The sequence below is a fragment of the Spermophilus citellus genome, assembly GCF_964194105.1.
Source record: "Spermophilus citellus genome assembly, chromosome: 14".
NCBI lineage: Eukaryota > Metazoa > Chordata > Mammalia > Rodentia > Sciuridae > Spermophilus > Spermophilus citellus.
In genome coordinates, this window is record NC_138194.1 from 84,867,449 (window position 1) to 84,881,870 (window position 14,422).

Below are 14,422 nucleotides of genomic sequence, written 5' to 3' on the forward strand. Positions count from 1 at the left end.
CCAATTGTAGTGTTAAAAAAAAATTACTTTGGAGCTCCTTAAAAACACAGGCTTCTGCCCTCATCCCCTGAAATTTTCAGCAGATTGACCTGGAATCTCCATTTTTAACAATTCCCAAATATTCCTGTGATGAAAGAGAAATAGAGAAATCAAGAGTTCAGGCCCCATTATAAGGTCCCATTCAAATACAAACAAGAGGAAAAGCAGTAAAAAATACTTGGAAAACTTTAATGATGTTTATATAGTAAAACCATAAAATCTCTTAAATAAGGTACATTCAATTTCTCAGAGCTTCTAATATTCAGATCATTTATAATTCACACACTTCCCAACATTAAACAATTGACTAAGTAATACATTTTCGATAAAATGATATTACAGCTTATACAGATAAAATTATATCACAAAAACACTCCACACAGGAAAAAATGGCAACACCTATTAGAAAACCCTACAAACTTTCCATTAAAAATATATATTTTATCTCTTTCATCTTTCATAATAATAAACAGAATATAGTTTTTTATTTCTAAATTAAGTCTTATACCATTTCTTTCTAGGACGATAATATGTACAAATCTTATATCTGAATGAATATAAATAGCAATACTGGAATAGTGTTACAGATATATTAGTAACTTTTGCAAATGAAACAAAATAAAACAACAATAATGTGGCTTTCTAATAAAAGCCCATAGCACAGCTGAAATCTCAAAGCTACTTAAGTTAGACATTCCCATATTTAGAAAGGCACAGTGGAGTCTAGTTTTTATTATTATTTCCAGTTAAATTACTGTAAGCAGTAACATGGGAACATACAGTCAGTGGACACTGGGCCAGTCCTGACAGTTGGATCAATTATTTGGGGTTTATTGGGGAAGTTTTCAGGAGACATTAGTTCTTTCTTTACATCATAGTTGCTTTTAGTGCCCTGTGGCAAAATTAGCCATTAGTGATGAGAAAGAAATCACTGTACCCCTTCAATGCCTGAGAAACAGTCTACTTATCCATCAGATCTGGCCCATTGTGAGTCCGGTTATAAGCAGCTTATTTTTCCTGATTGGACTTGGTTGCCTATCATTTCTAAAAATAGCTTCTGGTATAATCTGTACATCGTGAAGCTGTGAAGGAACCGGATGGACTTCTTCAGGCTGTGTGTGACAGTTTTGGGGAAGTGGTATGTTTTCAAGAGCTTGAGCGCATGCATCAGGCCCTTCAAGGTGTCCTGGTCGCCATTTTTTATTCGCCATAAGCTGAGCAGCTTCAGGAGTTGCTCACTTGATTTGCATGTCTTTCTTGTTCTTTCGATGTCTTCTATTCCAACTTTCTTCCCCGGTAAGCTTTCCATCAAGCTGCGAAGCTGCTCAAAGGTGAGGTTTGCGTGCCCAATGTGCCGCTGCACACCATTTTCACAGAGGTCAATATCTGCATAAAGCAAAAGCCCAAAGGGATCTTCACATCATTTATATTCATATAATGCCATCAAAAAAAAAAAAACAGACTGAGGCAAAAGGTTCTTGCAGAATTTCATAATTTTTAAACTTTCCCCCCCCCTTTATTTTCAGGTGACTTAAGTGACACTAGTTATTTCTGAGAACTAAGATAAATATTATTTCATGCTATAATAAGATGCTATATATTTTAGGCACCCAATACAACTTTGTGAGAGCCCCTAATTTTGAAAATTAATAGAGAATTAAAGACACATCGCTCTCAGTTTTCTATGATCAGTTTGAGATCATAACAGTTCAGAAAATAAAGAAAGCCAGGTTCGCTGTGTTGTAACATAAATTTCTCTAGTCAATCACTGATATGGGCACTCTTTGAAGAGTGTGAGTCCAAAGAACTGGAGGATACACACATCCAGAGGATATTTCAGCAGGGAGTTGGGCATAAACATAAGGCAGTAACTAATATTCCTATTAATGACATTCCTCATTTATTATCTGTGAGCCTGAAGGCAAGAAAACTCAGTTCATCTTTTGGGAGTTGAAATATACTCATTTATAAAATAGGGAATTTGGTCCCTTCCAATTCTAACAGTTTCTAATTCTCTATTTCCTGTTCTTTCGACTTCAGGGCTAATTATATGTTCAAAGAACACTTTTGTTTTGCCAAAAACAGAAGAAAAGATAGCTCTTTGCCTAAGCAAAAGTATTCAACTCTCAAATGTGTTAGTCTCCTAAAATCCACTGCTCTGGTTCCAGATGTTTGAGGTTTTCAGGATGGTGTAGGAAAGCTCAGTCATTTGACTATGAGTGAAGACAGAATGAATTTCTTATTGGCATTGTCTGCTTTAGGAAAACCACCCTCATTTTTCTGACATGTCCTCCCAATGATAGTTGAAGATGAAACTCTTTCCTTGTATATCCTAAGGCTGACAGTCCACACAAGGTTATAGTCCACAGAGATTTCCTCTCTTTGCATTTTCTATCACATTCTTTGTGTTTTCCATCACATAACAGGTTCTTTCTCTCTCCTCCTTTATCTCAATTTCTCTCTCTCTCTCTCTCTCTCTCTCTCTCTCTCTCTCTCTCCCCCCCCCTCTCTCTTTCTCTAACACAGCATTCATTTCTAAAGGAGATTCTTTGGAAACCTCTAAAATAACATTAGAGTATGTGGTCTTAACCATTTTTTTCCCAAGGAAAAAAAAAAGTGCTCAAGCACTTTTCACACTATCTTATGAATCCTCGCTATACATGCCATTTAAATGGCGATTTTAATACAGGCCACGTGGTGAGAATGAATGGGAGGGTCCACAGAAGACAGTAGCATCTCTCTGGAGAGAACTGCCAAATACACAGAGCATAGCTTCTTGGTGGAAATGTGAGACAAGATCCAAAGTGGCTAAAGACCTTCTCCTAGGCATGCAGGGAAGCTAATAGCTAAAGGATCTGCAAGCAGATTCCCTAAGGTCTGGTCCTTTTGGAGTATCCCATGCACTTTAAAGAGAAATTGGGAGCAGGGGCAAGAATAAAACCTTACACAACTGCTATAGGAATAGCATCTACATTGTCACTTGAAAACCTGTTCAGTCCAACTCTGATTCTTTAAAGGAAACATCATGCACAACTATGCAGGCATGTGATCTTGCTCCTGTTTTATGACAACTCAATATCTTTGATTTCTGACTGAGCTCCCATCTCAGGTGTACACACCTTGGATGATCTTCTTGACCATATCTTGGTCTTTGTTTTGATGCTTCCATAACTTCAGCAGTTGGAAAGTTTGTTCTTGTGAGCTGTGCCGCCGCTTTATCCTCTCAACGCTTTCCGCATTTACTTTGGTTCCTGGCAAATTGTCTACTAGGATGCTGAGCCAATTAGGGGTAAATTTCGTAGGAACAGCAAACCTGAAGAATGCCTCTTCACACAGGGTGACATCTAAAGAAGGTAAGGAAACCAAAAAGCTTTACTCAAAGATTTGGTTTCTGGAAGTATTTTGAATAAAAACAAACAAACAAAAAGCAGCAAATGGTGTTTTCCAAGATACAATATGCTAGAATGCAAAGTTTGATGCTCTTAGAGATAGAGTCTTACTGAAATTACGTGCTCTCTAATGTTTTTTTATGGGCATTTGGGGTGAGGGGAGGTTTAATAAATGTTAAATAAGAATGTAAATAGCTACAAATAAATTGCATATTTTGACAAGATTCTATAATTTGATATAAATATTAACATTCAAAGGTTTATTTCCTTCAAGATCAGTGTCAAAACCAATATGATCACTGACTGTAAGGAGCATGAATATATACATATATAAACATGCAGTTTACCTGTGGAAACAAGACCAGAGATAGATTTCTAAGTATGCATTGAGGGATATGGGTGTGGCTCAAGTGGTAAAGCACTTGCCTAGTATGTTCAGGACCCTGAGCTCAATCCCCAGTCTGACACATATAAAATAGCATGCATTAACTGAAAAAAAATAATCAAACCTAAAAAAAATATGTCATTCAGTAAAGGGTTGTGATGGCCTAAGTATTTGGTTAGGGTCAATATATTAAAGGGATTGGGAACTTGTTTTTAGATTCATCAGACCTACATCTGAACCTGACTCTGATATTCACACCTATCATTCACTAAGTTTCTGTAAATCTTAAAGTCTATATAGCAAAGTACTTAGCAAATAGTAAGTGCTCCATTAATGACAAAAATAAAATTAAAATGAACTAAATAAATTAAAGAGATTGCTTAAGTTAGGAGTCAATCTTTTTATTATCTCTTGCCTTATTTCAATTATTAGATGAGAAAGCAGAGAGGTTAGAGAACTTGTCTAAGAAATCAACAACATAGTGAAGAAATGTGGAAACTTGGTTGGAATGGTGAATGCATCAACCCACATTCCTATGCTTTAAATACTTCTATGCATTTCAGAAAGACATTTGGGGACAGTCAAGCTGGTTCATGCTATTGTTTGATTAATGCACAAAGACAGATCACCCTTGGTTTGACATATCCTCCAGGGAAGGTCTGATTGTAGTCTAGGGGTTGGGTGACAGGGTGAGGGCATACTCCAGTCCGATTAATGTCATCAACAACATGAGGCAGGCTCAAAGAGTTTAGAACCACCAGAGGAATTTGGAACTTCATGAACTAAACTGTCTAAATCCATTGGTGACAAAGCCAAGTATACGTTCTAATTTGTTGTCAGCTTATGTCATCTTGCTTCTTGGTTGCCAATTATAATTTAGCTAATAAAACAGTCATTCTAGAACGTGATAAAATGTCCATAAATTCTACAATTTGAACTCTGCTAATTTGACCTCAAGTAACAAACTTGACACCACCCATGAATAACACTGAATTTGAATGTGAAAAGAAGTGGAGAAAGTCAGGGTTTGGGGTGTTATCTGTGAGAAGATGAGGACTTTTTCAGAGATTCTGAGTTGTGGCTTTAGCAGATGTTAAACTGGTTAAGAATCAAGACAGGGAAAATGTGACTAAGAACTTGGCCAGAGTCTGTTGTGTTCCATTCAGAGAGAGATGACAGCGAAAATGAGACAAAGGCAGAGTTTGGAATGTCATTACCTATTCCACATTTTTGAGTCGATTCCTTGTTTGCAGAACATACATTGTCATGCGTCGCGTTTCCTTTCTGAGTTAGCAAGAGATCAAATATGCTGCAGTTTGTGTGTTTTCTACAGGGAGCTTTAGAGGACGTCTCATTGGAGAAGAACCCATCTGGACATCTTTTGCAAACCGTATTTTGCTCCGGGGTTCCTAGAAAAAAACACCAAGCGATTTAGCACCTTCTTCTCAAATACTTTCACAGCAGATACTCTCTTAAAACAGTTCTGGAAAGACTTCTCACTTGGTTTTTACTGCTACTATTATGTATTATGTTGCATAAAACTTTAGGCATTTTCATTTTTCACTTCATTAGACAGAGAGAACAAAACTTCTACAGTCAGCCCCTTAGGCAGGCTCCCCTTCTCCTAATACAAATGCAAGTTTGTTTTGCTGTTACCTACAAAATGATCCTGAAATGTGAGAGGAAAGGAGAGGAGGGAAGGGTGTTCATTAGTCCTGCCTCTGCTGGATGGCAGGAAGGTGGGCTGTCAACTGCATTCTTCACACAATTATTCCTGGAATATCATCAAGGTAACTGCCATGTGTCTGCTGTAACACCATCCTTCGAAATCAGCACCCACTGAAGGTTGCCTCATTAAATTCCAATCAGTTCCTACTGAAGTTCTTTCTTTCCTGAATCCTAATTGCAAAGCAACTCGTAAGCGTACTAACCTTGAGAAGTAAAAATTTACAATGTTACAATAAACTTCTGAAAGTGGCAGTAAAGTTGGCCGCTGACTCAAAAACGTAAGCCTGCAGCGAATCACAAGAGTAATCTGACTTTATTGTGGTGAGGTATTTGATAAATTTGGAGACATGGCTAATCAGAGTATATGAACCAGTCAGCAACCAAAGTAGCTGTGAAAGCTAAGTAACTTCAAACCCTTGACTCTATTATGCATGGATAGATCTGACATTATAGTGTATTTGCATATGAAAATATCTCCATCTAGTGTAAGCTAGTTGAACAATTTAGACGTGGGTATTCAAATGTAGATTTTACAGGCCAATTCTGGCTTATGGGAGATAACAAATGCAAAAGAGACAAATGAAAGCTACAGAAAGTTATTAAACTTCATTTATTAAAAATTTCAACCTCTTACTTCATTATATTTTGTTTACCAAACGAAAGGAAAAAAAAAAAAGAGGAGCCAAATGGATTGGTTCTAGTTTTATCTCTTGTCCCTTTCTAAAAGATTGATGATTCATTGACCTATAAAAATGACCAAGGACTGGCAGAAACCCGAGGGAGATAGAGATAGATAGATAGAGAGAGAGAGAGAGAGAGAGAGAGAGAGAGAGAGAGAGAAGAGAGACCACAACAGCCTGAAACCTTCACATATTAAATGCTATTTTCAGCATTGTAGTGACATTATCATTATCTTAAGAACCAGCTAACAAAGCAAGGAGGTTTTTATTTTTATTTTTTTTAATGTACTTTCTTACTATATGCTTTTTCTTAAATGGAATCCAATTCTTTTTTTTTTTTAGTTCTTGTAGTTTATTTATTTATTTTTTTATTGGTTGTTCACAACATTACAAAGCTCTTGACATATCATATTTCATACGTTAGATTGAAGTGGATTATGAACTCCCAATTTTACCCCAAATGCAGATTGCAGAATCACGTCGGTTACACATCCACAATTTTACATAATGCCCTATTAGTAACTGTTGTATTCTGCTACCTTTCCTCTCCCCTACTATCCCCCCTCCCCATCCCTCACATCTTCTCTCTCTACCCCATCTACTGTAATTCATTTCTCTCCTTGTTTATTTTCCCATTCCCCTCACAACCTCTTATATGTAATTTTGTATAGCAATGAGGGTCTCCCTTCATTTCCATGCAATTTCCCTTTTCTCTCTCTTTCCTTCCCATCTCATGTCTCTGTTTAAAGTTAATCTTTTCTTCCTGCTCTTCCTCCCTACTCTGTTCATAGTTGTTCTCATTATATCAAAGAAGACATTTGGTATTTGTTTTTTAGGGATTGGCTAGCTTCACTAAGCATAATCTGCTCTAGTGCCATCCATTTCCCTGCAAATTCCATGATTTTGTCATTTTTTAGTGCTGCGTAATATTCCATGGTGTATAAATGCCACATTTTTTTTATCCATTCATCTATTGAAGGGCATCTGGGTTGGTTCCACAGTCTAGCTATTGTGAATTGTGCTGCTATGAACATTGATGTGGCAGTATCCCTGTAGCATGCTCTTTTAAGGTCTTCAGGGTATAGTCCGAGAAGGGCAATAGCAGGGTCAAATGGTGGTTCCATTCCCAGCTTTCCCAGGAATCTCCATACTGCTTTCCAAATTGGCCGCACCAATTTGCAGTCCCACCAGCAATGTACAAGTGTACCCTTTTCTCCACATCCTCGCCAGCACTTGTTGTTGTTTGACTTCATAGTGGCTCCCAATCTTACTGGAGTGAGATGGTATCTTAGGGTGGATTTGATTTGCATTTCTTTGACTGCTAGAGATGGTGAGCATTTTTTAATGTACTTGTTGATTGATTGTATATCCTCCTCTGAGAAGTGTCTGTTCAGGTCCTTGGCCCATTTGTTGATTGGGTTATTTGTTTTCTTATTGTCTAATTTTTTGAGTTCTTTGTATACTCTGGATATTAGGGCTCTATCTGAAGTGTGAGGAGTAAAAATTTGTTCCCAGGATGTGGGCTCCCTATTTACCTCTCTTATTGTTTCTCTTGCTGAGAAAAAACTTTTTAGTTTAAGTAAGTCCCATTTCTTGATTCTTGTTATTAACTCTTGTGCTATGGGTGTCCTATTAAGGAATTTGGAGCTCGACCCCACAATATGTAGATCGGAGCCAACTTTTTCTTCTATCAGATGCAGAGTCTCTGATTTGATATCAAGCTCCTTGATCCATTTTGAGTTAACTTTTGTGCATGGCGAGAGAAAGGGATTCAGTTTCATTTTGTTGCATATGGATTTCCAGTTTTCCCAACACCATTTGTTGAAGATGCTATCCTTCCTCCATTGCATGCTTTTAGCCCCTTTATCAAATATAAGATAGTTGTAACTTTGTGGATTAGTCTCTGTGTCCTCTATTCTATACCATTGGTCCACCCGCCTGTTTTGGTACCAGTACCATGCTGTTTTTGTCACTATTGCTCTGTAATATAGTTTGAAATCTGGTATTGCTATACCGCCTGATTCACACTTCCTGCTTAGAATTGCTTTTGCTACTCTGGGTCTTTTATTTTTCCATATGAATTTCATGATTGCTTTATCTATTTCTACAAGAAATGCCGTTGGGATTTTGATTGGCATTGCATTAAACCTATAGAGAACTTTTGGTAATATCGCCATTTTGATAATGTTAGTTCTGCCTATCCATGAACAGGGTATATTGTTCCATCTTCTAAGATCTTCTTCTACTTCTCTCTTTAGGGTTCTGTAGTTTTCATTATATAAATCTTTCACCTCTTTTGTTAGGTTGATTCCCAAGTATTTTATTTTTTTTGAGGATATTGTGAATGGAGTGTTTTTCCTCATTTCCGTTTCAGAACTTTTGTCGCTGATATACAGAAATGCCTTTGATTTATGCGTGTTGATTTTATATCCTGCCACTTTGCTGAATTCATTTATTAGTTCTAGTAGTTTCTTTGTAGATCCTTTTGGGTCTTCTAGGTATAGAATCATGTCGTCCGCAAATAGTGATAATTTAAGTTCTTCTTTTCCTATTTTTATGCCTTTAATTTCTTTTGTCTGTCTAATTGCTCTGGCTAGTATTTCAAGAACTAAATTAAATAGAAGTGGTGAGAGAGGGCATCCCTGTCTTGTTCCAGATTTTAGAGGGAATGCCTTCAACTTTTCTCCATTCAGAATGATGCTAGCCTGAGGCTTAGCATAGATAGCTTTTATAATGTCAAGGTAAGTTAATGGAATCCAATTCTACCCCAAATTGTACAATATCATAAGCAGAGATATTTGAGCAAGAATTTCAGGACATTCATTCATTGCTAATTCACTAGGAATAAATGAATTGGGTATATCGACCCAAGTATCCTTTTGCCAACTCCCACAGGTTCTACACAAAGAAGAATCTTGCTATTCTTTGGATACATATTTAGGTCTTTTTGTGCATCTTAATGAGAAGATCATGTGTATGAGATAGTATTTTAGGTAAGTTAGTCTTTAAGTTCTTTAACCAAAGGACTGAAGAATGGTATAACTAATGCTTTATGTGTAGAGGGATCTCTAATGATCTTTCTAGACAGGACTTCCCTCTTTATAACTGGTAGAACTTTTTATATATAAAAAGATTTACTCATCTAGTAATGATTCTGCCTTATTAATATATTGGAAATATGAGAATTAAAACCTGTAAGGCAAAATATGAAATATTATATGATGAAAAGAGTATGGTTTTACAGTTAATAATTCACCATGCTAACCATAGGTAATCTCATAGGAAATCAGAAGGCCAACTAGAAGATAGAAAGGTGTAAATAAAATGGGAGAAAAGAAAATCTGACTTAAAAGCAGCAGCAACAACAAATGGATGGTTATTAAATACTTTAAAAAGTAACAGCACATAATGCTTCTTTGTCCTTGGGCTGGAAAGCTTTTATTTTTTATGTGGATTTTTAGGCGGAAGAGATAAGTAAACCCCACTGTGGTGCCACAGAATAAAACATGTACCTTTGTCCTAAGTCTCCTGGTTGCCTATGTACTTCATTCTACATTCAGACTTTCATGCATATGAAGCCTCTTTTGCCATTTCCATTATTTTTCAGAATTTTCCAGTTTCTAAGCTGCATAGACCATGCTTAATTATTTTGCATAAACTACTTACTGCACTGAATGAAATGCATTTGGTTTAGTGGGGTGGGCTTCCCTCACTCCACAATTTGGTTTAGCATTTGAGTCCCAAATATCACTCAGTAAAAAGTAGAAAATGTTACTAGTTCCTCACTCAGATACTCATACTGGAGGCATTTTAGGGTTCTTGATGCAATTTGATTATTTTTTTTAAGTTTCTCTGATTAATTTTTTTTAAGTTTCACTACTTAGACTGACTAGATTTCAATTTTGGGATATTCCTTTTGAATGCATTTAGACCTAAAGTATTTGTCATCTAACAATTGACTTTATGTATTATTACCTGTGTGTGGGTGTAGGTGTGTGTGTGTGTGTGTGTGTGTGTGTGTGTGTGTGTGTGTGCGCGCGCATGCGCACGCAAGCATGTACAGAGATTGAACCAAGGGGTCCGTTATTACTGACTTACATTCCTCAGTTCTTTTTTATTTTTTATTTTGAGATAAGGTTTCACTAAGTTTCTGAGGCTCTTGCTAAATTGCTGAGGCTGATCTTGAACTCATTATTCTCCTGCCTCCCAGGTTGCTTGGATTTCACTTTTAAAAATTAAAATGGTTACATATAATTAGCATCCACTAGTCCAGTGGTTCTTGACCAGGGGTGTTTTGCTAGCTAGAGGACTTGTGACAATGTCTAGAGACATTTTTGGTTGCCTCCATGGTGGCAAGACTGCTATTGACACCCTGTGGTAGAGGCCAGGGTTGCTACTGAATACCCTACAGTACACAGGACCGCTGCCCACAAGGAAGAATCCCCCAGCCCCAATGTCAATGGTGCTGAAGTTGAGAAACACTATTTCAGTAATCTATGCAGATTACTCCTTCTTCCAGCTGAGTAAGTGAATACTCTTGATTTTTCCAAACCATGAGGAAGTTTTTATCTACATGGAAGGTTTGTGCATGAATAGAAAAAAGAATTTGAGGCTGCAGATTTAACAGAGTTTGTGCACACTGGCCCTAACCTATGCTGCTGGAAATGCAGAAAGGGAAAGCATTTTGTTCATGGTTAAAGCTTCCACTGGGCTTGACATCTGTTTTGTGTAACATAAAGAATAAGCTGTTTAAGGAGGCTGCTAGAGTGTTTATCCTTCCAGATACTCCACTAGGGTGCTAGAGAAAGAACTAGCTTCATTTTTAATAATTAAATGCATTTCCCCTAACCATTTCATTTTTTACATAATTAATTATAACTGCTCATTGTTAGCACTCTAGAGCCTCATTAATATCAGCATAATTACTCTCTTGGTATCAATTAACATTTCTGATGTTTGTCAAAAAGCACTTCAATCTTAAGATGTCCATGCTGAAGTGAAGGTCTATAGCCACTATCATTGGTGCGACTTAGAGCATGTTCCTTTAAAAAAGGGCAATCCATCATGCATCTCATTAGGGAGCAATTTGCTGCATTTGAGATCCCTCACTAAATTACCCTGCAGAGGCAAAGTATTCCTCAGAGAAAGGGCCTTGGAAGCAATCCAGATACATAGTATATACCCAGCATGTTCCATTACCTTTGCAATTTGCCATCCTGTAGCTATCATCAGGACTAAGGTGTCCCTCAAATGTTTCACTACTATCTAGCTTGGCACAATCCTGTTTTTCTGCATGTTGGAAGCAGATACGTACCAGCTTGCACCACTCCAAATCCAGGGGGACAGCTCCTGTGCTTCAAGCAGAACTCTACCTCGAGGTAGCGCCCTTCCTCACACTCGCACACACGGTTGTGGGTGCGATTGCACTCCTGTCTGACATACTGCAGCTCCTTGCACACTGAGCTGCAGTACAGACACTCGTCACTGGTGTGCCAGCTGTCTGTGTAGTAGTGGTCAGGGCAAGGGGTGCACACGGTCTTCCGCCTCGCAGTACAGTGTTGCTTTAGGTAGGTGCCAGGAGGACATTTGTCACACATGAGCTGGCGAGAGGTTTCTGGATCATAATGAAGGTACTTTGGAGGAAAAGTTTCCTGGGTGGTCCATTTAATAGAGATGTCCAGGAACTAGAAGGAGAAAGAGACATAGTGGCAATTTAGCATGGAAATAAGGTTGTTCTATGCAAAGGCAGCATTAGATTCAAAAAGTCCCTTAGTACTTAAGCTTAAGGCCCTTCTTGTCTCTTGAGATGGCCACAAAGTAAGTTTAGAAGCCATAATTTTTGCTTTCAGTGGCTGAAACTCAAAGACCATGAATGTGGAGAGCAATAAATATAGTAAGTAAATCCAGGCTCATAGATGACTGAAACAGAAAGTTTATCAGAATACAACTTACACTTTGATAACTTGCTATATAACCATGTGACTTGAAAAAACCTGGGATTCAGGACTTTCTCTAGATTAGTGAGTGGATGAACTGGTGGCTCCCAGAATAGCTGAAATCAAATCACCTAGACTCCTTACTAAAAATGTAGGCTCCTGGGATTCATAGCCTTAAGCCCTTAGCGTTCATCAGTGTGGAGCTGGGCCAGGGGAGCAAAAAAAGGAAGAAAAGAAAAGAAAAACTCCCCACAACTCCTAGAGTGATTCTAATGCACAGAGGACATACTAATAATTATTCTTTCATTTATTGATTGGACAATTAGTTATTGAGTCCTTAATATGTTCCAAACTCTGTTTCTGACTACCTAGAATACAATCCTGACTAAAATAGGCAAGAAGTTCTACCCTTGAGACATTTACTATCCAATTGGAGTATTAAGAAAATACACTGTAGATAAATAATTTATTAATAGAAGTATTGTAACAAAAAAGAAAAAATCAGGTAAACTGGGAGGATAAGGTGAGAAGATCTTAATTTCTAAGTGGGGTGATCACAATAGTCATATTGAAGACTAGATGATATCTCTTTGTTTTCCTATTATAAGACTTTATGATGAGCAATAAAGTCAAGAGTCAGTGTTGTGTGAAGATACACGATCACACCCACAGTCCTCATTCATTCAATGATGATCCATTAGGAGTCAAGCACCAGGAATGTGCTGGTGAGTCCAACATGACTACTGTCTCCATAAGCTCAGCATCCACTGGAATTTTGAGGTTGACATTTTCTCCAAAGGTCATTTGGGTCAACACTTGTGACTCTCATGGGTGAGTGATATCTACAAAATAAAATCACTCCCTTTCCTTATTTGGGGAAACTTCCAAGGAGCAGGCAAGGTTTCAGAAGTTGCCACACATAATGGCAGGAAGGAGTCGTCATCAGGAAAAAGCGTTTCACCAGCTTCACGTGGGCATCTATCTTTGTTATTCTGCATCTTCAATGCTTCAAGGGAGCATCGGAGAAATTCTTCACACTAATTTCAGGAAACACACACTGAGAAGAAGCAGTATTATTTGGGGGGGGGAGTGGCTTGTTTGGTTTCTCTTGTTTGTTTTTGGTGCAGGAATCAACACTGACTATTTTCAGACTCTTGGGAGGTGGCAAACCAAACACAATAATTTTTTCCAAACTCACTTCTTTGCAGAGCTCAGGAAATGTCACAGAAACCCCCCTGAACTGGAAAAAGCATGCCAAGCTAAAGAAACAGCGATCAGTTTTGAATTAGAGGTAGTACAGGTAAAGAGTGTCCTTTTTCATAAACATTTAGGTATTTTAATGTAAGTAATTTCATTCATTTCATACTGGAACATGGCAGGTGTCTGGGATGCTTGGACCTAGTATGAGCTGACAAACCAGAAGAAAAGAACAAAACATCTAACTCAGGGCCATAGATCTTCTAGCGAGGAGCAATTTTCAAAGAGTGATTTGATGTAAGGGAGTCCCAGCTAACAACAACAACAACAAGGAAGCAGAATATAGTGAGAACTTGGGGCTGCTTCAGCAGTCTTTGCAAGACAGCCTCTTGACCTGGGAGTTTCTGGGGACAGCTTGTTCTTGAATTTCCCTGGGGGCTTTTTATTATCTTGAAGGAAAAAAAAAAGCAAGATTAAATGACAGACTTTCTGGTTGGTCATTTGAATATGTTACAAGGCATCTTTTAAGGCCCTATGCGTGGATTTAGTTCAAATAGTTCTAAAATAATCAATGGAATCAAATGAGGTTTTCCTTACACAACTTGTAAATACATATGAAAGCAGTAAGAAAAAAAATCCTCTTGCTGTTTACTTTAAATTTCCTGGAAAGCCACTTTTGGAGTTCTGTCTGCTTTCATGAGGCGTGACTCAGAGACCCAGAGAGACCCTTTATCTCAAGGGCTACAGTTAAGTGAGCCACATCCTGGTGTATTGCAACCCCAAGATTTTCCCCAGCCTGACTTCTCATTGTTGCGCTGTTCCCATTACAACATGGCCTGTGTTTCCATCTGATCATCAGTATTGACTCTCCCTTACTTAAAAGTGATGGGGATGGGATGAGAAATCCCAAACAATGATGCTTATGTTCCCAATCTGGAAGTCCAAAATCTGAAATGCTCCAAAATTCCAATCTTTCTAAGCATCATATTGGTGCTCAAAAAAACTTCAGATTTGAAATTTTAAATTAGGTGTTCTCATCGGGTAAAGTCTATGCAAATATTCCCAAAT

The 14,422-nt window shown here is 37.8% G+C and overlaps 1 protein-coding gene across 1 annotated transcript in view; it reads right to left on the reverse strand.

Annotated features, from left to right (window-relative positions):
- Positions 1-218: 218 nt before the first annotated feature.
- TNFRSF11B (TNF receptor superfamily member 11b) overlaps positions 219-14,422 on the reverse strand; it is a 29,636-nt gene continuing 15,432 nt past the window's right edge. The window contains exons 2-5 of the mRNA XM_081266577.1: positions 11,536-11,905; positions 5,031-5,222; positions 3,159-3,383; positions 219-1,425 (exon numbers count right to left, since the gene is read on the reverse strand). Coding sequence (XP_081122703.1) covers positions 1,037-1,425; positions 3,159-3,383; positions 5,031-5,222; positions 11,536-11,905 — 1,176 coding nt within the window. The 3' untranslated portion in view covers positions 219-1,036. The remainder of the gene's footprint in view (positions 1,426-3,158; positions 3,384-5,030; positions 5,223-11,535; positions 11,906-14,422) is intronic.